This window comes from Dermochelys coriacea, chromosome 16 (assembly GCF_009764565.3).
Source record: "Dermochelys coriacea isolate rDerCor1 chromosome 16, rDerCor1.pri.v4, whole genome shotgun sequence".
Taxonomy (NCBI): Eukaryota; Metazoa; Chordata; order Testudines; family Dermochelyidae; genus Dermochelys; species Dermochelys coriacea.
Window position 1 is genome coordinate 12,645,090 of NC_050083.1, and position 26,036 is coordinate 12,671,125.

Sequence of the window (26,036 nt, forward strand, 5' to 3'; positions counted from 1 at the left end):
GTTAGGTATTAATTATTATTATTATAGAGGCACTAACACACTTCCAGTTAAAGTTGTATTGAAAAATGCATTTAAAGTGTGGATTATGGGTCCAATCCAACTCCTGTTCAACGCACATGAAAGACTCTCATCAATCACAATAGAATCTGGATCAGGCCTTTATTTTCATGAATGCATAGATGTATAGAAAAACATTCAGTATTTCCAAACTCATCCCACTTACTGATGGGCTCCAGGTTAAGTTCTTGTGAAAGTTGTGGTGCAGCTGTAAATGTGAAATTTATGATTTAACTTTTATATTGCAGTAGCTCCTAAAGACCAAACAGCTCCAGGTCTTATGGTGCTCGGTGCTTTAGAAACAGGGTAAATATCAGGCCCCGTCCCAAAGAGCTGACAATCTATCAGACTCCTTCCTGAAAGTCAGCACCAGTTTTATAGCATTTCTTTGTGTTCTTCTAGATTAATACTGTAAAAATTCAGACACCTCAAAAGGTAACCCATTGATAGAGACAGACCTTAGGCCAAATTCTCTTTTCACTGACACCAGTTTTACACTGTAACTTATCTGGGGCTTCTCCTGATTTACATCAATAGGAAAGGAGAATCCTGATTCTACATGTACTTTGCTTACAAGTGAGTTTATTGAACCGTCATTTATGAAAGATGCAGTGGTTATGTCATAACATTTAACAAAGAACCTTAAACTCAGGATTTCCTATGGAGTTCAGAAACAGCCCTGACTCCATTAATCCAGTTTTGTTTGTTTGTATAGATGAGATAATAGATATACACACCCTCCCTGTAGGGCAGTGAGATCCATGCAGAGCTATGTGATAAATGGATTTACCACGTCTCTTGACAGGTACCAAGCGGATAACAGGGCTCTCATTTTAGAGCTTATGATCAAGGCTAGGGCCACAAGATTATACCAGTTGAGACCCAGATCAGGGCCTGGCCAGTAGAACTGGAGCACTGTTGGGAGGACTTCACAGAAGCTGGGATGGGCTCGGCCTTTCCACTGATTTGGGAGGCAGCTCCAGTGTGACATTTGACACAGTTTTAGAAGTGGGTGAAACCGCAAAGGGAGGGGTCAGGGGAAGAGGTTTGGAAGGAGGGTGAAGAGTGGAGGAAGAGGAGAGGCAGGGCTGGAGTTACAGAGTCCTCAGTATTCAGAGTAGTGGCCATGTTAGTCTGTATTCGCAAAAAAGAAAAGGAGTACTTGTGGCACCTTAGAGACTAACAAATTTATTTGAGTCCTCAGTAGATGAAGAAATGACACTTCCCCCACAGGCCCCCTGGGAAGGTACATAGGCAGGCAGGAGGGATATCTCATCCACCAGCACCCGGCCAGACCCCTCCAGTCTAGCTCCCCCTACCCCAATGCATTCTTTAAAGTGCATTCCCTCCCACACACAGCTCCCCAAGCAGGATAGGAGAGTTGCACTCCCTGCTCAGCCTGTCCGTGCACATTCTGGGCTCTGGGCCATCTTCTCATCCCCGTTCTAACTTCCTCTGCAGAATAGAATCACCAGCCCCTCTGCTGTTTCCTGGCATGAGAACAGAAGTGGGGAGGGTGAGAAGCTGGGATAGGCCAAGCTCGCTGCAAGCAACTGTTGTTTTCCCTTGCCCCTCCCGACCTCTCCAGTCTCTCTGAGAAACACCTGACCATGAGTTAGCTCCCGGGGACAGCCCAGTTTCCAAAACGAGAACGAAGCCGGAGCTGCAGTCAGTGCCATGATTCAAGTAGCAGGAAGGCTCGGGCAGCGCTCTGGGAAAGGGGGATGCATTTTGGGGGGACAGAGATGAGAGGAGGAAGTTGAAATACACAAGAGGGAGCATGAAGAGAACAGACTGTGGCCTCAGAAGGGACAAGTGCCAGGTACAGGTGTTACTAGCCTCCCCAGGCTGCTGGAGGGAGTTCGACAAGTCTGTCTGGCTCTCACCACTGGTAGCCGAGCATTGCAGCAAAGACCGTGAGACTGTGAGCAAGACCTCACAACCACCTGCAGTGGCTTCCAGACGCCATTCACAGAACAGGAATCTTTAGACCACAGTGAACTGGTGCTCTGTGCAGAAGGTGCATGTACCCCAGTGCTCTGATAACGTGTGGGGAGGCGGATACTGTGCTGGGTCCGTTGCTGGAGGGACACGTCCAATGTTTTTGGAAGCTCTTTGCATCCCATTGTGGAAAGTCAAAACGCTATCTGCATGGTGTGTGCTCTGTGCGGAGGGAGTGCGGTCTAATGGGTAGGGCATGGGGGCTGGAAATCTAGACTCCCGGATGCTAGCCCCAGCTCTGCCTCTAATCCACTGGGGGACCGTAACAAAGTCACTTGTCCTCTTTGTCACCCAGTTACCCCACTGGTAAATCACGGATGATAAGATCCGTCTCTCAGAGGGTTGTGAAGATTAAACTGATGTTTGCAAAGGCACCCTGTGCTCCATAGGCATTGTGTCCCACCCCACCTGTGGCAATGTACTACAAAAACAGGGAGAAGCAATTAATCCCAACAACTGGCTGCAAACACTGGCTGAAAAGAGCTGATCCAGGACCAAACCCCAGGTTATCAGCAGTCTGCAGCGTGTATGCTGGCGACAAGGTCTGGCTCCCAATTGCACCAATGCGGCCCTATCAGAGAGCAGGTAATTCTGCCACCACAGCCACTATAGAAAATGCGCATACAAAGCCTGCTTTGTGTCTGCATTCCACTTGGGAGGCATGCTGCACACACACACTGGTGACCTGTTTCTGGCGGCAGCAAACATACAAAGAACAAACCCCTCCGAAGGATGAGGTTACATGTCAGATCATCTGATCTGTGTGCTGGGGGGAGACAAAGCTGCAAGTGTCACCAGGGATTTTATTCATGAACAAGGAACGTCAGCCTCAAAACACCACATTAAAATACATCCTGCTTGGTGTGTCCCAGCCCAGCATGGAGAACTATTCAATCTGGGCTTTGTTATTTGCCTTATAAGTATAGAACCCAACTTAGTTACACCGCACAGAAATCAGTTTATAAACACTGACCCAGCATAAACAGCATGTGCAATCTCACAATTCCACTCCCTGTAGGATTCATCACCTCATTCTCATTCACTCTGTTCTGCAGATATACAGCTTCACGCCCCTGGAGTGCACAGAGAGCTAGTTCACTGTTTAAAACAAAGATAAAATCATGTGGAATTAGTGGGGACTGAAATCTTCTCTCTTTGGAGCAGGCAGAGCCTGGACAGGGTCAGTAAGTGATTCCCCCTGGCGAGCCTGTCACTGTGCCTCTATTGTAAACTGGAAGGGACGCAGTTGGGGACAAGAGGGGAACTCAGGCCCCGTGGCCCATTAAATCCTTGGCCTATCTGCTGAGACAGTCAGAGAGGGGGATGCCAGTGGTGTATTTTGTTTATTTTAAATTGTATGCAGCAATTGACACACTGTGGCACACATGCCCTCCCAACTCAGTGGGTTTTGGTTTCGCTGTGACTGAATGAAAGCCTAACTCCTTTCCAGCTGCCAAAGCGGGTATGCGATTGATCGATCGAGCTGTACTAGAGACACGAAATACATTCCTACATCCACCATCAGTGCAAGCCGGTAAAGCTGGGGGCAGAGCAGAGCACTAGCGCTGATCAGCTGTCACTTTGTCATAGGCAATGAGTCTACCCAGGCGCTGCTTTGTAAATCAATTGGCTTTAACTAGGGTAGAATAGTCCCCTAGGGTAGTGCTACTCAAAGTGGTGGTCCGCGGACCGGTGCCGGTCTGCGAACCATCAGCTGCCGGTCTGCGTGCACATTGGAAAAAAACACTGCCAGTCCCCCCCATCAGATAGCTTGAGAAGCGCTACCCTAGGGAATTAAGTCTCTCAGCTCCCCAGGGGTGTAGTATTCACCTAGGGAATGTTATAGCAACCAGAAGCCAAAAGTTACTAGATAGGTCCAGAGCTACTTTAACCCAGCTCTGCTTCCCCTCTTCCCCACTCCAGTATTACAGGATAACTGAATGCAGACCACGGGACCCTACCATGGGGTCTTGTGAAGAAACGCAGCGCGTGGAGACTCCATGGCCCAGCCTCTACTGGGATCTAGCTGGCACACTGCATGGTGGGATTTAGCTCCATGGGCCATATCTCTACGCTGAGGACTAAGACAGCCACAGGGTTCAAATTCACCTTTGGTGTGAGAAAGTGCAAATTCACTGACATCAGCAGAGCTGCAGCGGCTTACGAGAGCAATGAATCTGGCCCTAGGTGCAGCCCTTACATTCTTGGCAACCCAGCATCTCATTTGGGCAGACTGAAGCCCTCCACTGCTGTAGGAGAATTCCCAGGAGGAGACTCGAACCTGCAAAGGATTTAATCATTGTTCCTCATGCATGGTGCCCAGTGAGACTCCACCCCGTCGGTGTGAAGCCCAGTATGCCCCCTGGACCCCACAGACTTTCACACTCAAATAGCAGGGGGATGTAAGATTCCAATCTCCTCCCTCAGAGACTCCACCGTCTGCTCCCAGCGGTTCTCATAGTAGAAATTCAGGACACAGCTGGCATTGCGGCCACTCTGAACAGCCCAGGGAATGAGCTCCACGGTCAGGATCTGCAGCTTCCTGCAATAAAGGCGTGGAAATGGTTTTACTTTCTTCCCTGGGAACACAATCCAATAGCCAAACACAATATTACTGTACACAGCAGCACACAATACTACTATACACTCTATAGCACCTTTCATCTGAGGGCCTTAAAGCACTTTAGCAGCACTAATTGTTTTAGTCTCACAATCCCCTGCCATGAGCAGGTCAAGCTCATTCTCCCCATTTAATTTATGAAGCAGTTATGGTCCAGAGAAGGGAAGTGTCTTACCCACGATCACACAATGAGCCAGTGACAGATCCAGAACAAGACCCACATCTCCCGACTGTCTCACGCTTGAACCACAAAACGATGCTGCTTCCCAGAAGCCAATATGTGGGGTGCCTAGAGACAGCCCCAAGAAGAATCTGAGGCCTCTGGGCTGAGAGGTACCATTGCTGTGATCCATTTTCTGAGTACGTAATGATGTAATAACACTTCCATAGCACAGAGACTGGCAAATCTTGTTATCCCATTTTACAGCGGGGGAGATGGTGAAGAGAAGTGCTAAAGGACGCACTGCGAAGTCAGAGGTGGACATGGGAATAGATCCCACGAGGCCTGACTCTTAGTCTTTTGCTTTAACTACTAGATAAAATGGTGCTTTCTGTTGCATGAAGACATTTCACTGGGTAGTGTTGGTAGGAACAGTGGTTCCAGACTGGAGGCCCTATTAGGATTCATGGCATAAATCAGACCTAGACAAGAAGGTTAATTCCCTTTCGGGATGTTAGACAGGTGCCATAAGACCTTTAATATTCTTGGGTGGGATAATCTCCTTCCACACCAGGCCCTCTTTGCCTATAAATATTTATGGAACATGATTCCCCTCTGTCATGCCCACCTGCTACCATTTTATCTGGGATCTTGAAGACACACATTATGGGAGAGAAAACCTCTCATTAATCAGACTTTTAAACCAGGCATAGGGTCTACAGAAGCCTGCAGGCTGATCAACCTACCGGGCATTGAGACGAACCGGGCCAAATACCGCTCCCAGAATGCACATGGGCAGGCCAGTCTGAACGGCTTCGAACCACTTCACCACAACCTCCCCTGGAAGAAAGCCAGAGAAGACGCAGGAGAATGAGAGTTCCCTATCTAGACACATGTCAAAAACAGAGTAATTGAGTCATTTTATTTTTCATCCTCTTCCTCCTAGTGAATTATTTCCTCAGCTGTCTGTTTGGGCCATCATTCAGAGTGTACCAAGATTGTACGTATTTCCTCTGGGCTCTAGAAATAATCAGACCCTAACTTCCCAGGTAGGGTGACCAGATGTCTGATATTATCGGCTCTGTCTTATATAGGCAATTATACCGCCCCACAACGTGTCCCAATTTTTCACACTTGCTATCTGGTCACCTTATTTCTAGCTAAGGAGGGGCCTCCTCCTATTGGCATTTGGTGATGGCATGGAGAGCCACCGTCAACAGCTCAGTGTGCCGCTCTGGATATGATGCAGGAATGACTAGGTTTGGCTCTGTGACGCCTGTGAAGATGCTCTACAATAATTTATGAATATTGTGTGTTGACTTGGTTATGGGGTTGGTTATCGTACAAATAGATGGTTTAGTTTAATGGGATGGAACGCTAGGAAACACAAACAGGAAGGAAACAGAATGGCACTGGAGGGTTGCTAAGGGACAGTGGGTGAGACGGTCCAGGGGGCTACCGTAAGGGGGTGGTAAACCATTAGGTAAGAGGAGGTGTATACAGACTGTTGGTTTACAATTCTTTTTCTTTAAATGCTTTGGTCCTATTGTTAAATAAACAATCCTCCGATTTAGAAGGCCGTCTGATCACTCTATTCACCATTGGTCACAGACTCCCACAGGGAAGACCCACAGGTGTCTGATCCCTGTCAGACCTGCTCGACAAGAATGGTTGATCCACAAGGTGCTGTAGCCCAGAGCCTGACTGGGAGAATTGCAGATTTCCACCCTGGGACAGGTAAAGGCACGAGGCTGACACCTGAAGGGTGCCCTTAGAGCAGTAGTTCTCAACCTATTTATAGTTGTGTGTCACCTGGATCGCAGGTTGAGAACCACAGTGCCCCCCCAAACCCCGACCCAGATCCCTATGCCCAGCACTTCCCGCCCAGAGACCCCTCCACAGAGTGGGGCCAAGAGCAGAGCCCGGGGCTGGGTGACAGGGACGCTGGACCCCCGACCGGCGAGCTGACAGCCCCGACCCTGGAACTCCGGATCCCGTGGGGCCAGGTGGGGAGCCCCAACCTAGGATCCCGCTGGGCAGACTGGGCGACAACCCTGATCTAGACCCTGCCACGCAATCAGGAACGCAGACCCCGCTGCGTAGGCTGGGCAGCCTTTAGCACACAGCTGGGCCACAGCTGTGTGCAAATTGGGCTGCATGCATCCTGCAGGTTGAGAACCACTGCCTTTCAGAGACCAGAAAGGGGACAGAGGTGCAGCTGGCCCTGTAATTGTAACATGCACAGTTGGATCAGATTCTCAACTGGAGTCAACGGGTTTGAGAATCTGGCTCTCTGATTTCACTCTCTGACAGTTTGTGTATAGTCAGTTTTGCTGTTTTCCCTGTATAATCCGGTAGAAGCTGATCCAAAGCCCATTAGAATCAATAGAAAGGCTGCTACTGACTTCAACGGATACTGGATCAAGTCCTTAGTTAAACTGACTTGTTTGTGAGGATCTTGCACCCAGCCTATGGGAAAAGGGAAAGAAAATGACTGTAAAAGGACAAAAACTGATCAGGGAACTCAGGGGCTTGAAATCACTATTCCAAGTGGCCCTCTAATTTACACTGTAAACCCAGGGTAGTAAGTATCTGGCCTGCTCGATGTTTTTCTGCTGCCCACTTGGCATATTTAGATTCTCCAGAATCTAAGATTTCTTTTCTTTTTTTTGGTAAAGCATGTTTTTATGTGAAGAAAGCCTTCAAAATGTGACCGAAGTGCAACCACTGCTCTGTTCTAATGCCCCAGTCCGTGGCTCATAATTAAACTATGCCATCTGGCCCTCTCCACAGAATGAGCATGACACTGCTGATGCAAATATCCTTGCTCTTTTCAGACAATGCTGCAAATGAGAGTTTTGCTCTTGACTTCAATGGGAGCAGAATCAGGACCTTAAACTCTCAAGCCAACTTAACTTATTCTGAGGCGCTGCAGAAGGATGAGAGCATGCCAGGCCATGCGCTGGTGTGAGACAGACGCACCCGTTGAAGGTAATCAAATAAATAAGCACCCATACTGCAGACCTAACTTTCAGGTTCTATACAACAAGTAAAAAGTTCAACCTAAAAATGAAGGCTGTGATTTTCAAAGGTGTCTAAGAAAGTTAGCTGCCCAAATCACATCATCATAGGTATTACCGTATTGTTGTCAGGCTGTTCAGGAACACTGAGCTACTTGCACAGGTTTTTTATTGTAGGGTTGCTCGGGACCCCTGAGCTGCTGGCATTCAAGCATATTAGAATATTAATAATATCTAGCTCTTTTATAGCATTTTTCATCGGTAGATCTCAAAGCACTTTGCAAAGGTGGTTACGATCACTATCCCCATTAAACAGATGGGGAAACTGAGACACAGAGTAGTGAAGTGACTTGCCCAAGGTCACTCAGAAGGTTGGTGGCAGAGCCAGGAACAGACCCCAGGTCTCCTGAATCCCAATCCAGTGCTCTATTTAACAGCAAGATTCGCAGCTTGGTAGTCTCCACAATGTGACAAAAAAGAGGGGGCTGGAAGGGTGGAGTAGGTCAAATGTCAGGCCTCTCAGCAGGCACCATGCCATCTTAAAATAAACATCCAAACACTGGGAAGCCCAGGCTCCTGCAAGGTCCTAAAGCCTTGTTCAGCTAACAGCAGGTCAGCAATTTCAGCCTGCCACTTGCTATTAAGTTTATTCAGAAGACTAGACAGAGCTGATCTGTGGATAAGAGCTCAACTAAAAACTTTTCTCCTCCCATTCGCTTCTTGTGAATGCAGCCAACAATTACTCAAAGCTTGTTTTGGCTTACAAAACTGTCCACTCATGCAGTCGTTTTCCCTGCACTGCAGGTTTCATCATCGGCCCTTCAGGGCAGTGCCCACCCAACCTCTTCCTATTCAGCAATGCCAGTGACTCAGTGAGCATCTCTCTCAAGTAGGTGAAGGGTGATTATTCCTGGAGTCTGAGGTTCTCTCTTTATCCACAGAGCAGATGGAATGCTGACAGCGGCAAAGCAAACGTGCACCACACCCTCCCTATCAATGGCCTCCAGCCCCAACCTGGAGGAGTTCAGTCTCCATGGCTCATTCAGTCCTTGGCCTCTCTGATAAGGCAGCCAACAAGGTGGCCACGCTGCGGGGACAGGTTTTGTGATGTGGACATCTGGCCACTGGCAGCCTAGCTGAGACCTCCCCAATTCATTTCACACAGCTGCATGCTAGACGGTAACGACTCTCGGTTGCACCCAGTCTGGACTCACCAAGCATGTTGGTGGGCATGCCGAGGAGAGTGTGCATCAGGTCATGGACTTCACGGTACCGCTGGATCACATAGGCCAGCTCCTCGTCATCAACAAATTTGACCGGCATCCTGGTGTCCGGAGAAACCCTCTGCAAAATCAGAGCAACCCAGGTTCAGCCCCTGCTACCTGCCAGGAATTCATGTTTCACGATGATTCTTTAATAAAAATAACCCCTAGCTCTTAGATAGCACTGTTCATCAGGAGATCTTAAGGCATTTTGCAAAGGAGGTCAGAATCATTATCTCCATTTTATAGAAAGGGAAACTGAGGCACAGACCAGTGACGTGACTTGTCCCAGATCACCCAGAAGGCCACTGACAGAGCCAGGAACAGAACCCTGGTGTCCTGAGTCCAAGTCTAGTACTCTATCCACTAGGCCCATTTAATTTCACTGGAGGCTCTCTTTAGGCTCTCCTGTCTGCTTTCTCCCTGTACTCCCAGATGGCTCAGACCCCCCTCTGGAGCCCATTCACGCTCTTCTCACCAGATAGATCAGCTAATGCCATCCACAGCCCCCAAACACCCTGCTGCCTCCCAAGGGCATACTCACATTGCTGTCCAAAAATTGGACATATTCTCGGCCAAATGTTCCATTTGGCAGTCCCCGGAGTCCAATCACGTCCAGGGTGGAGAGCCGGATCCGAGGCCGCTCTCTGCAAATGAAAAACAGAGTGGCTGAGTCAACCCACGAAACACAGCAATTCCCAAGGGAAGCTGAGAAAACCAGGGCCAGCTGCCCAGACAGCTGTATTGCTGGAATTCACATCTTTGGCACAAGGGTTTTGCTGATACCTTTCCCCACTGGCTCTTAAAGTTGGGCACAAACACTTTCTTGCCTATTATCTCACACCAGTGGGAATCAGGGCACAGAGAACTTAACGGGGACATAGCAGCAGTAAAGCTGTTATCGCACCACAGCACGACTCATCTCTGAGAATGCCAAATTCTCAGTGCACAGCACCTCTGAAATGCAGCCACCTCTAAGGCAACAGAGACAGGTATGTAGCACCATGCACAACAGTGGAGGCAGGGAGGGGTAAACTTCGCCAAAGGGCTTCACAGCAAAAGTGCCATGGCTTCACGAAGCAAGCAGCACTTCAGTGGAGGGAAAAGTCTGTCCCAAATGCAGACTGAATGCCCCCTCCTGCGGAGCTGTTGGTGCTTCAATAGCTTCAGGACCTATCACAGAGCACAGCTGGGAACAAGACCCATAGACAGAAGGCACCTTTTTCCAGGATGTCTCTGATTTTCAGTAAAGAAATTTAAAGGAGGAGCCAATTCAAAGCACTGAAAGGCCAATAACATACTAGCTTTGGTTCCAGGCTGAAACTCCCCATGTACACAGGCTAGACCTAGGCACTCTTAAATCCTGCAGATAAGGATTAAGGGGGATTTAAGTTGTGCCTTGGACTTACCCCGCCTATGCATCTGACGATTCTGTTTCACTTGGTTGTCACTAAGCTGCACTTCCTGTCTCATGCCCTACTATTATTATGTAGTATTTCATTGTAGTAGCACCCTGAGCCCCATCAGGGTCAGGGCTGCAACGTATCAGACGCTCTACAAACAAGAGCAAAAGGCAGCCTCTGCCCCGAAGAATTTACAGTGTCATTAAGACAATACATGAGAAGTAGGTGTAACGAGCAAACAGAAGATACAGAAAAGGGAGGACAAAGGAAACAGTAATAAGAACGTGCACTTGCACAGACCCTGTACCAGCTGGCAGTTTCCTGTAGGGATCACAGCAGAAGTGGGTCTTAAGGAGGGATCAGAAGGACAGGATTAGTGTCCTTTCCAAACCAGCTTGGGGAAGGGGTTTCGAGTGTAGGAAGTGGCATGGAAGAAAGTACACAGGCTGTTGTGGGAGAAGCGGACAAACCGGTGATGGAGGCTGCAGTCGTTGGCGGGCTGATGCAATGAGATCCAGCAGCAGGCACATGGGGTGGGAGTTGCCATCGCCCTCATGAACTGCTGTGGGGGGAGCTCACATACACACAATTTCCCACATCTTGAAAGAGCACGTTCACCAGTAACCGCAGCAGCAAAGCTGAAACCGAAGAGGAAGTAGGCAGGCCTGCATACCTGAAGGAGGAGCGTGCCTAAGCATGTTGACTGCTGTTCTTGGACTTGTCAAAAAGATCATTCTAAACATGAGCAGGGGAGCAGAAAACCTCTTGGGAATTAAACAATAATCCTCCTGTCCCTGTAAGTACAATGATTCCAGAAGCCTCCCCGTGTAGACATGAGCCTGCACTACCTGCCCAGAAGTGTGCAGTATAGATACAATTGCTCCAGCCAGAGAGCTGCCTCATAAGCTTATCTCCTTCCCCACCACAGGCCATGCAAGATGGACAATAACGCACTGTAGGATCTGATAACCTTCAGGGTCGTGCCTCATTTTATCCCTCAGGCTCCGCAGGGCTGAAGAGCCAGTTGTTTCACCAAGGACTGCCACCATATCTGAAAAAAAGAGGGGGAAGAGAGAGAATGGATGGGAAACTGATTGACAATAAAAGAGCAACAGACAAACAGCAGTTCTGGTTAAGAATGAAAATTCTGAGGACACAAGATAGGGCTAATACGTTTTAGGTACTTATGTGGCCCTCAGCACTGCAATATCTGAGCACCTCAAAGTCATTAATGCATTTACCCTCGCAGCACTCCTGCATGGTAGAGAAGTCCTATTATCCCCATTTCACACATGGAGAACTGAGGCATAGAGAGATTACATGACTTGCTGGAGGTCATTCAGGAAGTCTGTGGTGAAACACCCTAACCATTAGACCATCCTCCAACCTCTGGGGTTTAAATTGCCATGCAACTAGTCACAAGTGCTACACAGAAAGGTTCTGAAGATCAGGAGTGAGGTGCAGTGGCAGAGCTATGTATGGGGCCTGGGACTGGAACAGCAGGGAGTATTGCAGATTGGGAGTGAGGTTAGCAGAACTGGGAGGTTTGGAATGAGATGCTTTAGCAGAGATGTACAGGAGAATCTTTCTCACTAACTGTCTGCATTAACAGCTTCCCTACGTGCCAGCCTCAGTCTCTCAGTTTCTTAAACACAAATTCTTTCCCACAATGCAGAGATGAGGAAATAAAAGAATTAAAATCCCCAGGGAAACTCCCAAAAGAAACACAGATCTGGCTCCTGGGTGGGAGGGAAATACAGTCTGTATGAATGCAGAGACCACAGCTGGACAAAAGCTGCAAGATTCAGCTTACCATGCCGGTAGGGGTTGTAGAGAGCCATAAATGCTGAGCCAGCAGACAGCAGTGTTTTCTGCAGAGGGCTGGTGGGGATGTGCCCTGGGTACAGCTGGTAATACCTCTCTTCATCCACATGCTCCTCTGCAGTCACTGTCAGGTCAGCGTGGGGCAGTTGATATCCCCTACCTGCAAAACATAGCCACATCAGGGCAGTGAGTTAACTGGAAAATACAGCTCAGTTCAAAGACTCAGACAGTGTGTATCTGCCAATTTGGCTTCCTTTGCCCTTTTCCTGACACAGTCTGTACTCAAGGCCCCTTGGTGATCAGAGATAACTACATGTCACTGGTGTCTATAGTATCACCATAGCCCACGAGTTGCAACTATACTCCATTATAAGCACATACGCTTGGGTGTTCTAGCCAAGTGGGAGCTGTGGCTAGGACCTTGCTGGCTTTAACAATAAAGCTAATGCATGATCACTGTTACTGTTTGGATAACCTGGAATATACTTAATATAAGAACAAAACACAAGACATAGCAACAAAAACAGAAAGACAGAATGCCAGAGGTGCAGTGGCAGAGTTTGGGGCAGGTGGGACAAAGTAGCATAGCAAAGGATGTTGCCAGGATTGCTGTGCCTTGCAAAACGGGGACAACTAAGAAGTAGAAGACACTGCAAATCAGGTCACAGGTGCACTGGCAGAGCTGTTGGGGAGCAGCACTGGCACAACAGGGGATGCTGTAATTCAGGACTCAGGGACATCGGCAGAGTAGGTGGGGTGCAGACAGGCCTGCAATGGTGGGAGGGGGGCTGCAAGCCAGCTTTGAGGTGCACTGGCAGAGCTGGGAGGGGGCCCAGGTCTGGGATAGCAGGGGGCGCATCAGGTCGGGGACGCTGCCAGCGTCTCATATCCCATGAGCCCTAAAACGGAGCCGGATCCGCTTCTCAGTCCCACCGACACGGAGTCTCGCCTGCAGCCCGCCCCGCCTCTCGGACCCACCAGCCCCGCACGCGGCCCCCCGGCTCGGCGCAGCCACTTGCCTGCGGAGGCCGGCGAACCTCGGCCCAGGTGCCGCAGGCCGCGCAGCGAGCCCGGAGCCCGCCGCAGCCAGCCCCCCATGCGCGCCCTCCCTGCCCTGCCCAGCCCAGCGCAGCCCAGCCGGCGGATCGGCAGCACCCGCTCAGCGGCGACTAGGCCAGAGCTCGGGGCCCGCCCCGGCCGCCAGGAAACCACGTGCCGCCCCCGCCTCCTTCGCAGCCCCGGTGCACCGTGGGCCGGGGCGGGATGCAGCCCCGGTGCTAGCGGGCGGGCTCCTCGCCGGGTCTGGGCGGCGCAGCGTGTCCCACCGGCTGCCCCAGGGCGGGACCGGGGCTGGGGAGCGCCGGGGGCCGCCCGCTCAGCGGCTGGGCAGGGGCAGGGGCAGGGGCAGGCTGCTGCTGAAATCAGGGCGCGGGTGGCGTCCCTCGCCAGGTCTCCTGCCGGGGCAGGGCTGAGGAGCGTGGGCCGGGGTGAGGCGTCTTCCCCCGGCATCCTGCCACCGGAGGCGGGGACCCTGGCGATCCCCGCCTGTGCCATCCCGTAGCAGGAAGGGCTTGGGGGAATACGGGGCTCCCCAAGGAGCAGGACCCCCCCGGGCCCGAGTCGTCACTTGTCCAGCTGGTGCCCAAAGCGGGGTCCTGGCCTGAGAACTTTTCATGTCACTTGCTAAGGCGTGGCACGTCTTGGCCGCTATACCCAGCCAGGATCAGAGCAGCCTCCCCTTCCCGAGATCTCCCCGGAGCCGGGGCGTCTCGTAGCGCTTGCTCCCGCGGCGGAGCGCTTTCGTCAACGCACCCAGTTGGCGGAAGCGCATGGCGGCGCCCACTGGGGGAGCGGAGTAGTTGATGAACCGGTACGGCGGCGATTTTTCCCCCGCCATAGCCATGGCCGCCCGGAGGGTAGCGAGGACCGGGCTAAACGGGCTCTTCGCTGTGTACAAACCCCCCGGGGTGGCTTCGATCAGGGTGCGGGACATCGTGGAGACGCTGCTCCTGAAAGGTGAGGCCAGGTCCTTTATCCATACCCTGGAGTCCCTCCTCCCCACCCCCGGCACTCCCCCCACTCCGTGGGGGTGGGGGGCGATAGGGAGGGATTTCCCCCCAAGTGGATGGGGGGGGGGAGACTTAGAAGATTTAGGGCAGTGGTTCTCACCGCCGCATGCCGAGGTCTTCGGGGGGTGCATCAACTCATCTAGATATTTGCCTAGTTTTACAACAAGCTACATAAAAAGCACTAGCGAAGTCAGCACAAACTAGGTTTCGTACAGACAATGACCTGTTTATATTGCTCAGTATGCTATATGCTGAAATGGAGGTACAATATTTATATTCCAATTGATTCATTTTATAATTATATGGTAAAAATGAAAAAGCAAGCAATTTTTCAATAATTGTATGGCTGTGACACTGGTATTTTTATGACAGGTTTCAGAGGAGCAGCCGTGTTAGTCTGTATTCGCAAAAAGAAAAGGAGGACTTGTGGCACCTTAGAGACTAAAAAATTTATTTGAGCATAAGCTTGCGTGAGCTACAGCTCATCTGATGAAGTGAGCTGTAGCTCACGAAAGCTTATGCTCTAATCACTTTGTTAGTTTCTAAGGTGCCACAAGTCCTCCTTTTCTTTTTGGTATTTTTATGTCTGATTTTGAAACTTGGGGGTATGCAAGACAAATCAGACTCCTGAAAGGGGTACAGTAGTCTGGAAAGGTTGAGACCCATGGATTTTGGGGATTCTGAGATGGCCAAGTGCCCCCACTGTTTTCCTTCATCTCCAAACTCCCTTCCCACCAACATGCTGCAACTGCAATTCAGAGACATTGGCACTTGAAGAAGCTTGTTGGGTCAACAAAGGAGCCAAATGGGAGAGTGTAAAGTTCCTAACGTTATCTGGTGTAGCATCCCTAGCAGCATTACTAGTTGCAGGATGGATGTGCACTTGGAGAGGGGCTACCTCTGTCAATTGATAATGCCCTCCTCTCTATACCTTTAGGCAACTTGGCCTGGTGTTAATGGTTCAGGCCATGGTTAGCTTGTGCTAGTGCATATAATCCTGGCCTTTTTAAAAGCCTGAGGGAACCCTTCAGACCTACTTATGCTGGTTTGCTGCCAGGAATGCTTGTGATGACCAACGTTCAGAAGACCTAGCCCAAGCCTTGCATGAGTTCATTTGACAACTGAGTCCTCACTATAGCGAGGATAAAGCAAAGGGCACATCTCGCAGTTTGATAAAATGATGAAGACCAGTCACTGTATGACACACATGCAGGCTGAGACAAGTGTTGTTAGAGAAGAAAAAAATCAGGCTTGAGATAGCCATTGTAGAGGCCAATCTCCATCTCAGACCTAGCAGCTGTTAGGCTGGCAATCCCTTAAGACTTTTTTTTTTTTTAAATGAGGAATCCCTCTTCCTTGCTGAAGATGATATACCTATGTCTACTCATCAAGCCGGTATCTGCATTGCAGCCACCAGGAGGACTTAGATTCCTTTCAAACACAAAAAAGATGGTCTCTTGTCCCACTCACCTCCCTTCAGGGACTGTGAAGATGCTGCTTACTAAAAATGGAACTCGTACTTGGCTTTGAAGGACTCTAACCATGAGCCAAAGACACTTGAGCCTTGTCTGCACACACAAGTGGTGCCACTTTAATTATATGGTAATACTCATTCCCCTATGGGAAGGCGAATAAGTTGTATCGGTATAACGCACCTTTATACTGGTATAAATGCATCCACACAAGATGTTGTTATGGTAACTATTTCTGTTTAAAAAAAAAATAAAATAAAATCACATTCCTAACCAAAATAGTGATACTGGTACTGAGTCTGTGTGTGTAGACCAGGCTTTGAAGAGAAACTATGTATGTTTATCACTCCCTTCACTGTATTTTCTTTTCAAGCTGTGCCCCATTGTTTTCCAGGAAGACCATCAATGAGGATCTTAACTGGACTTATTTGCAAGATAAGACACTTTAAAAATATCAACAAGGGCTTTCTTTACCATTTCCTGTAGAACTGAACTCTCTGGAACAGCCAGCTGTGCAGCAGCAAGTACGCTTCCTGCCCACTACTGTAGAAGGAAATGCTGGGAAAGAGCTGACCCTTGCTGTTACCCAGTTGCCTGTCCTGGCTGCCCACCCACTAGGTAAGAGGCTGGAGAAGAATCTTGATTTCTTTGGAAAAGCTGGTGTATACCATTGCTATCATTTCTAGGTTTCAGAGTAGCAGCCGTGTTAGTCTGTATTCGCAAAAAGAAAAGGAGTACTTGTGGCACCTTAGAGACTAACAAATTTATTAGAGCATAAGCTTTCGTGAGCTACAGCTCACTTCATCGGATGCATTTGGTGGGAAAAAAAACCCATCATTTCTAGATTTGACTTGCCCAGTGAGAGAAAACAGCCAGAGTAAAAGAGGAATAAGAAGTGTTAATTCCCTTAGATTTCAGCAGCTAACGATTATCTGGTAACTGGTAATCACTGCATTCAAAGGGGATAAACACAGTGCAACCTGCTTGTAGTGAAGAAAAGAGTGAGAATCCATAGGAGAGATTGAGGACTTGCATTCTATTTTAGGCAGTGATTTATTAGAAGTGGTTTCACTATGTGCATGGTAAATCCTAAGATTTTTAATGCCTTGGAATCAGCAAGATTAAATTGCATTGGGACCACATATACTGCCTGTTACCATCATACTGTTGTTCAGAAAAGCTTGATATAGTTCTTTCTTTATAGTGAAATTAAATTTTGTGTATGCTACAAACCATACACTATATTTCTTTCCCTTGTAGTTAGAGGACCAGAGCTCACTCACTTGAAAATTGGAGCAGGTCACCGTCTGGATACAAAGTCATCTGGAGTGTTTGGTATGTTTTGTTTTGAAAAAGATAAGAATATAGCTTCATCATGAAAATTACCTCGTACAGGATAGAGGAGGTATTAACAGACGATAGGCTCACAAAACACTGTGCTGGCTACAAGCAGCATCTGAGGATTTTGTAGGGCTGGGGCAAAGGTAGAAATGGTAAGTTGCAGTAGAAATACACAAATCAGATACGATTGTTCTGAGAGGGTCCTGAATCATAAGCTAGGGAGACAAGAATAACTAGTTATTCTGAGAGTCAGTATGGTCCAGTGGAAAGCACTGAATTGGGAGACTTGTATTCTCTTCTTGGCTCTGTCATGTGTGAACCTGACTGCTCAAGTGTCTCTGTTTCCCTATCTGTAAAATGGGGATAATGATACTTCCCTTCTTTTGTAAGGTGCTTTGAGATCTACAGATGAAAAGCACATGATAACACCAGCACTTAGCTCTTTTTAGTTCTGGCTTTAGAGGCAGTCAGAGGTTTGGGTGTGTGGTGGCAACTCTCAGCAACAAAGAGAGAGGCAGAAACAGTTAGACTATAAATTCTGGGTACATAGATATTGCTTTTTCTCTGTCTGAACAGTGCCAGGGGAGACTGTGGTGCTATATAAAAATGCTTATGCCCAAATAGCTTTTTATGTGACTGATCAATGGCCTCCTGTTTGTTTTTTGTATTTCAGTGCTTGGAGTGGGCCATGGGAACAAGCTGCTCACTGATATGTACAACGCCCATCTTATTAGGGTATGCACTGGCATTGAACCCTGTTTGGGGACTTCTGTGTGTAACACCCATTCTCACTAGAAATCAAGGCCCAGTTAGAAATTACATCAAGAAAGAAGAGGCAAATGTGACCTACTCTTTCTAAATCATATGAGAAGTAATAACACACACAACTGTGAACCGGGACAAATCACTGAGATTAAGCAATATTAAGTATTCCTTTGGGAGAGGAGGGAAACAATATGAATGGCCTGGGAATTGGTAATGGGATGTGGAGCTTTTTACTTGTAGGTAGTCTGTCTGAATCTTGCCTGGGCAGGACCAAGCAAAAGTCATTGCTATCTGGAGGCTTCTGTAAAACAAACTGGGTCTCAGTCTATTTCTAGTGGGGAGGGAGGTATCCACACTACACAAACCACATTTGTCCTGTTTGTTGGCAGTCCTGGCAGAGAAGCCAAAGGTAGAATGGGCTCTGGAAATGACACTCTTCCCCCCCCACCCCCCCGGTGTGTGTTGCACTCTGCCTCGTTCCCATTTGTGTGTTTATCCAGCTGTTGTACCATTTTATAGGCCTAGATTGAGAGATGTCTAGGGCAGATCTCTAGGACTATTGTACTCATTTGTACAGTGCTTAGTACAATGGGGCTCTGATCCCTGATTGGACCCGCTAGGCACCACAGCTGTATAAGTATTAATAATAATCTTTATCGACATTGCAATGAAATTATCATTCTAGTGGCTTGAGCCTGCAGACAGTGAACAAATGGAAGTCATAAAAGTGTGTTCATATGAGACCATATGAGCTTTAAGAAAGCTGTAACCATTCCAAATCAGAAACTGGTTCAAGAGCCTATTAGGAGCCTGGGGAGGTTGTACTGCTCTCACAAGGCATAATGCCTGCTTCCATATTATTGAGGCAGCTGACAGCAGAAGTGGTTGTCATGCTACATTTGAGTGTCAAACAAATCACCAATGATCCCAAAGCTATTAGCAGCTCATATGAGATAAGAGGCACCACTCACTGTGCAGAAACTCAGAGTAGCAGCCGTGTTAGTCTGTATTCGCAAAAAGAAAAGCAGTACTTGTGGCACCTTAGAGACTAACAAATTTATTAGAGCATAAGCTTTCGTGAGTTACAGCTCACTTCATCGAATGCATCCGATGAAGTGAGCTGTAGCTCACGAAAGCTTATGCTCTAATAAATTTGTTAGTCTCTAAGGTGCCACAAGTACTGCTTTTCTTTTTGTGCAGAAACTGCAGCTTTCCTTTAGAGAAACCTTTCCTGTCCTGTGATGCCCCGTAGTTGCTGCATAGCAGGATATTGCTTCGCTGCTGTTTGCAAACTGTTTGCTCCATAAATTGCATTTTTCCGTTTTGAAGGCTTATACTGTTCGTGGACTGTTTGGCAAAGCCACAGATGACTTCTCAGACACAGGCAGGCTAATAGAGAAGACCACATTTGGTAAGAGTAATGGTCGATGTGTAAACAAAGATTTCTAATTAGAAAGTAAAGTGTTACACCTGTCCAGATTGAGCAACATTTAGCGCACCTTTAAGAGCTCTCTAATCTTGGTTTATGAGGATTCTCCTATGCAGTCTCACAACAGTAAACATGTTACCCTGCCTGTAATATGCTAAATATAGCCACAATATGTAGCTCACTGATATAAAGTCCTGATCATACGTATTCCTGAAGTTAGGTATACCCCATCTCCTTGTCCCTCAGGAGACATATTATCCTCACCCACAAGGGAGTGATCCGAGACTTTCATAAAGGTTCTGAGGTTAAACAAAGTCTTGAAATATCTCATGAGATTAATTGTGGCCTCCATCATGAAACCAATGCAAACTCTATTCCCTTTGCCCCAGGGATTGCTTCGCTTTAAGAACTGGTATGGTATATATGTAGACTGAGTCAGTTTCCTGGGCTGTTGTATTCTGTTGCACTAAAGCCATCTTTCATGGGTTTCCCACTAGCCCATTTAGATATGACAACTCGGCCAAGAGATGGCAACATCTTGATTTCAGACTAAGACTCTTTGCAGGTGCTTGGGTGTATCAAGGAAGATTTATGTCCCTCTTTTGCCTTCTCAACATTTACAGATCATGTCACAAGGGACAAGCTGGAGCGGATTCTTGCTGTCATTCAGGGAACCAATCATAAAGCTCTGCTGATGTATGTATCCAATCGGAAATCCTGAATGACCTCCATGCTGCTATTTGCTGATCATTGGAACCAATGAGATTAGTCTGTTGCTCGCTGTAATGAATTATAAAGGTTTGAGCCTCAGAGAGGAAAATCAGCTACTTTGTCTATGGGAGTCGAGCTCTAATGAGGCTACCTTTGGCTTCTGAACTCCCATGTTACTTTAGGACCTACACATGACACCTTGGTAAAATGAAAGCTCTTCTGCTGAGTATGGTAGTGTGCTTTTCCTCCCAGTTGTACCACCTTATTGACAGTACCTGTGTTTGTAGAATTTATAGGACAATGAGTGCATCAGACACATTTATAGGATTAAAAAGTGTGTGTCGGGGAGGTTAACTTAGAAACTACAGAGACTGAACAAATCTTTAGTTTGAAGTGTGAATGTTGCATATGTTTTATAACAAAACAGAGGGTCTTTGAACATGTGCTTCCAGGGCAACATGGTGGCCAATGGGGCTAATGTGATCCCTGGATGCATAAACAGGGGACTCTCAAGTAGGAGTAGAGAGGTTATTTTATTGCTGTATTTGGCAGTGGTGTGACAGCTACTGGAATACTGTGTCCAGTTCTGGTGTCCACATTTCAAGAAGGATGTCAAAAAATTGGAGTGGGTTCAGAGAAGAGCCATGAGAATAATTAAAGCATTAAAAAAGTTGCATTGTAGTGGTAGACTCAAGGAGCTCAATCTATTTAGCTTAACAAAGAGAAAGATAAGGGGTAATTTGATTAATGTATAAGTACCTACGTGGGAAACATTTAATAAGGGGCTCTTCAGTCTAGCAGAGAAAAGTATAACGCTAGCCGAAAGTTGAAGCTAGATAAATTGAGACTAAATAAGGTGTACCTTTTTAATAGTGTAATTAACTATTGGAACAATTTACCAAGTGTCTTGGTGGGTTCTCCATCACTGACTATTGTTAAATCAAGATTAGATGTTTTTCTAAAAGATATGCTTTAGGAATTATTTTGGGGAAGTTTTATGACCTATTTTCTATAGGAGGTCAGACTAGATTTGTCATGACAGTCCGTTCTGCTTCAGAATCTATGAATTCATTGGGATGGAAGTGCAAATTCACTGCTCTGTTCCTTTTTCCAGGTACTCTAACATTGACCTGAAAACTCAAGAGGCCTATGAGCTGGCTATTGAAGGTTTAATTCGCCCGATGGAAAAAACCCCTCCATTAATCGCAGCAATTCGATGCCTCCAATTTGCACCTCCAGAATTCCAACTAGGTAGGGTCTAACTAGAGCTGGATTTTGGGAGTATGTTGGAAGTATGTATGAAGATAGTGGCAAAAGTTGCGATCATCTAACTGCTCTGTGTGAAATGAGTTTGTGAGCTCAATCCAATTCCTAGTGGACAGGTGACAGCCTCAGCGAACACCCAGTGATTAAATTTGCCATAGAGATGGATGGACCCTCTAGATTAAGATTGAGCAGCATGGGGAAATTTGTGCAATTTTTGCCTGGTAGGAACATAACTACTATACTGGATCAGACTGATCATCCACCTAGTCCAGTGTTCTGTTTTTGATAATGCTTCAAAGGACAGTTAAATTCCCTAGCAGGTAGCTATGGAATAATTTGCCCGTAGGGCACAATTCTTCCTGTGCAATGTCTACAAATTTTTGAAAGCTGAGCCCTCCTTCAGGAAAACAAACCAATCTCACCCCCTTTATTCTGGTCATGTGTTGTTCAAGGCCTACTCTTACTCCCATTTTAGGGGATACAGAAGATGTATACATTGACTAGTCATTTGATGTAGCCTCCCCCCCCCCCCAGGAAGCAATAAGTTAATGGTCAGTTTGTGCCCTGAAGCTTGAGAGTTTATATCCCCATCAAACTATTTTTTATCCTAGATAATATAACTGAACATAAATTCCTTTTTCAAATCCTACTGAACTTCTGGCCTCAGTGATATCTTGTGGACAAGAATTCTACAGGTGATCTGTGAATAAAGGATTCCAGTCTCCATGGCTGTTAATCTGTCACCTCTGTGATTCAAATTCAGGATTGAAAGACAACTCCTGCATTCTAATCCTGGCACTAATATGGACTTCTGTGGTATGGTGGAAATCGGATACCCTTGTTGCTTCATTTCCCCACAGCTAGTGTGAGGATGATAATTTTCTTACCTGTCTCACAGGAATATTGCAAGGATTATTTCCATACACCTTGATTCTGCAATTGACTTTGTGCAGGCAGATCCTTGTGCCCACATAGAGCCCCATTGAAGTTAACAGAGCTCAACACAAGCCCAGGGGTCCATGCACATAGCCATTTAGAGGATTGGGGCTTTAGTTTGAAGATGAAGCATCTATTAAACATTGATAAAAGTATTTAATCTGTACAGATATTAAGAATTTGGGACCCTAAACAGTCTGTTTATAAAAGCTTTGTAGTTCACCTTTAATAGCCTTTCTGGTCCTCATGAATTATTCTGACAAACTCAGATACAGCTAAACCGACCTTTGCCTACCCAAATATCTAACTCTTATGATATGACCTTGTATTTGAAACTTTTTTTTATAAAACTGACTTTTTTGAAGGCTTGGGACATCATGCAAGACCTCTGTATAATCATGATTATACAGTCATGTCCTTCAAAAAACAGAGCATCTTTCCTGTTGAACTAACTCTTCTTTTTTGTACTTTAATCCCAGTAACTGGTGTTTGAATTTACAGGTACGGTGTCTTGTTGCATATATGAGCTGGTCCTTCTAATGCAGTCTTTCTGCCTCCTCAGAAATCCAGTGTTTGCATGAGACCCAGCAGTACCTCCGAAAAATAGTTCACGAGATTGGTTTGGAGCTGAAATCAACTGCTGTGTGCACCCAGGTCCGGCGGACACAGGATGGCTTTTTCACTCTAGACAGCGCTCTCCTGCGAACGCATTGGAACCTGCAGAATATCCTGAATTCAATTCAAGACTCTAAGATCAAAGTGAAAGTGGAGCTTCAGAGAAGCTTGGGCCACCAAGCTAGGAGTGGTAAAAGACACACCGATATGGATCAGGTTGCAGCGAGTGAAATGCAGAGTACAGAGGGAATGTCTGCAAGCGATCTGACTCATAAAATGAGATAACCACATGTTGACTGAAAAGTGAAGAGTAACAGGAAGGGAAAATGGTGGTTGCAATCCACAACTAACCCTTCCTTAGGGAGGTCCTTGATTTAGCAAGGCACTTCTCCATTGATAGGCAGAGTAATTTTTGTAAGTATTGCACAACACTGCAGCAAAACTGTTGGCATCTGAGATGAGCGTACATTTCCTTGCAAAGCCAAAACTGCTACTGACTTCAGTGGGAACGTCAAGTTTGGTGAAGGATGTAAGAGTGGGCCCTTAAATTAGTTTAGAGGTGGGAATACAACCACTGTGTTGCAGGCTTTACTTCTTTTATTCTCTTTATGCGCCTTGTGACAGAGTATGACCTAAGTGGTTCTTTTCCCAATTAACTAATTTTTTTTATTATGACACTTTCTATAGATCAGCCCCATTTTCAAATACATGAAAGGGTAAAGATGTCTTGTTCAAACCAAGAAAGGGTTCTGCTTAGGGGAAACTGCAAAGTAAGCAACTAAGACTGAAGTGGTGAGGTAATAATATTTCTCATGCAGGGTAACTAATAGCTGGAGCAGGTTAGTCAGAAAGCCAGTTGAAACAAGAAGAGGGAGAGGTAGGCTTATTATAGAGGACTGGAGTAGGATGCAAAAACAAGAAGTTGGAATGGGGTGAATTTAAAATCCTAGGTAATATATTTTATGGGGAAAGATGCTGTTATTAGATACTCAAATTTAAGTCAACAGGGCCAAAAGCCCCTGCATTTTGTTTGCATGCAATCTATAGTCATCTGTGATGTATTTTTTCCTGCCCTTCAGCAAAATTATACATTACCTTTAAAGAGAAACAGTAAAGAAGTACAGCTTTAGAATTCACTGATATTCCATTAGTGCTCATTTAAAGCTACAAATCATTATTTTACATAAACGATGACAGTTACATTAGCAATCAGCTAATATATTTCTAAAATGTGTAGGGTTCAAAGTGTGATGCCAAGATGTACTAAAGGATTGCAATCTAAGATTTTGAAGGAGTGCCAATCATTAATATCTAGGTTATGCTTTGCAGTGAGAACTCTCCTCTCATGTGAGGGCTCAAAATTAGGGGTAACACCCCTCATTTTAGAATCTAAAAATATTTTAAATATAAAAGTGATGGTGCACTGTTTTATCATTATAGTGAAGATTACCTTCTCCCCCATGCTTAATTAGAAATATCTTGCAGACAAATGTGTATTTTATTGACTGAGCTTGCTAGGCCTTCCAAACAAAAGTGCCCACCCGTTGAGTATATGTACTGTGGTACCTTTAGAAGGCTACATCCGACTAATTGCAAAATTTCCGGGACTGTTCTAGGCATCAATTGGCAGAACCCTATTGAGTTTTGGGAAAAATTAGAAAACCGGAAGGAAAATGAGACAGACTGAGCATCTGCCATCCATCATGACACCTTGAACGACTTACCTCCCAGACAGAAGAGAACGGGAAAAGGAGTCACAATGGGGAAGGGAGGGCATGAGAGGGGGTGCAGAGAATCCCAGAAATAATAGGGGATGGGAGGGCAGCACACAGAATACTTGTGGGGGAGAATGGAGAGATGGAAGGAGCCTCTAATATGTGTAATGAGCTCAGCCTTTAGAGGCAACAAAGTATGCAACCCCACCATCACTACAGAATTTCTACTACCAAAAGAGATTCTACCTCTTCCAGGCTTGTACAAAGAGGCACATGTAGGCACAGTTTCTCCTTCGAAAATGTACCTGGACAGCTCTTAAGAGGTGAGAAGTAACTCTGTGACATCAGCAATTGTAATCGTGGCAGGGAAGGAAGTATTTAAGGACTTTTTACACAGGGCGCTCAGGTCTGCTCTACACTAGAAAATTAAGTACTGCAAGTTCAACTACAGCAGTCAGCATGTGAAAAATCCACAACCGAGTGGCATTGTTAAACTGACCTAAATCCCCACATGGCACGAAACTGATAGAAGAATTCTGTTGACCTAGCTACCACTTCTCAGGGAGGTGGATTACCTACCCTGGGAAAATACTTTGTCAGTGTAGGCAGTGTCTACAATGAAGCACTACAGTGGTGCAGTTGTGCTGCTGTAGCATTTTAAGTGTAGACAAGCCCTCAGAACATTAATCCAAATTAATTAAAAGTATGGATTTAATTCTGAATGAGATTTTCCACACCGTTCAATGCCGTTTAACTAATCCACTTTACATTCACACCTTTTAGTTAATTTGAATTAATTTCCCTGAGTTTCCCTATATATACACAATAGTGACTGTCTCCTCTCTTGTCCTTGAGGGTTTACAAAAAAAACAACACTCACTATAGCTTCAATTTAATTCATGGATTTTTTTCAGCTGCCTCCAAGTTCCCTCTGCACAATGATGTAAAGTGAAGGTAAAGCAGTAATGGAGCACTGTTGCCACCTTATGGCTAAAGATTAAACCCCCCCCTACAGTGCAGTGGAGTGTGTTAACTCTTTAAAGACCGACCTTGCATCTTATGTGCTCTAGTTTTCTTTTGGTATAGAATACACATAGAAGCAGCTGTATTCAACTACACAAGCCTCTGTACCAACTCTTAGGCATTAGTGACACACACTACACAGACAGTTGTCTACCCAGGGAGAAATTTATAGAAAGTTTCACTAATGTGGAGTTAAGGTTGTGGGTGCACAAGAGTGCCCTATGTAATGAATACAAGTTTCAATTCCTAAAAGGCTACTGGGGAAAGCCTGGAACTGCAAGGGAATCGTTACCTTAATTCTCCAGCCATAACCCTCCTCCCTTTAGGATGTCAGCACCTTATCTATT

General features: G+C 46.4%; 2 protein-coding genes across 5 annotated transcripts; one reads left to right on the plus strand and one right to left on the minus strand.

Annotated features, from left to right (window-relative positions):
- Positions 1-2,841: 2,841 nt before the first annotated feature.
- On the minus strand, positions 2,842-14,185 carry COQ4 (coenzyme Q4). Of its 2 annotated transcripts, XM_043498993.1 has the most exons (8): positions 14,172-14,185; positions 13,367-13,481; positions 12,337-12,507; positions 11,478-11,574; positions 9,665-9,767; positions 9,073-9,202; positions 5,585-5,678; positions 2,842-4,600 (listed from the first exon to the last, which is right to left on the minus strand). In XM_043498993.1, the coding sequence occupies exons 2-8, from the start codon at positions 13,443-13,445 to the stop codon at positions 4,444-4,446; spliced, it is 831 nt and encodes a 276-aa protein (XP_043354928.1). In that variant the 5' UTR covers positions 13,446-13,481; positions 14,172-14,185; the 3' UTR covers positions 2,842-4,443. The 2 variants fall into 2 exon arrangements, with proteins under 2 accessions (XP_043354928.1, XP_038230202.1); XM_038374274.2 differs by lacking the exon at positions 14,172-14,185 and having other exon boundaries at positions 13,367-13,901.
- Positions 14,186-14,209: 24 nt separating this feature from the next.
- On the plus strand, positions 14,210-24,437 carry TRUB2 (TruB pseudouridine synthase family member 2). 3 transcript variants are annotated; one of them, XR_006276089.1, is made up of 9 exons: positions 14,210-14,363; positions 16,375-16,506; positions 17,149-17,223; positions 17,903-17,964; positions 19,324-19,405; positions 20,047-20,119; positions 21,249-21,385; positions 22,012-22,163; positions 22,899-23,032. XR_006276089.1 is itself a non-coding variant. In XM_043498994.1 (9 exons), exons 1-8 carry the CDS (start codon positions 14,210-14,212, stop codon positions 22,068-22,070), a joined length of 774 nt encoding a protein of 257 aa, XP_043354929.1. In that variant the 3' UTR covers positions 22,071-22,095; positions 22,899-23,016. The 3 variants fall into 3 exon arrangements, 2 of the variants coding, with proteins under 2 accessions (XP_043354929.1, XP_038230203.1); XM_043498994.1 differs by having other exon boundaries at positions 22,012-22,095; positions 22,899-23,016; XM_038374275.2 differs by lacking the exon at positions 22,012-22,163 and having other exon boundaries at positions 22,899-24,437.
- The last annotated feature ends 1,599 nt before the right edge of the window (positions 24,438-26,036 follow it).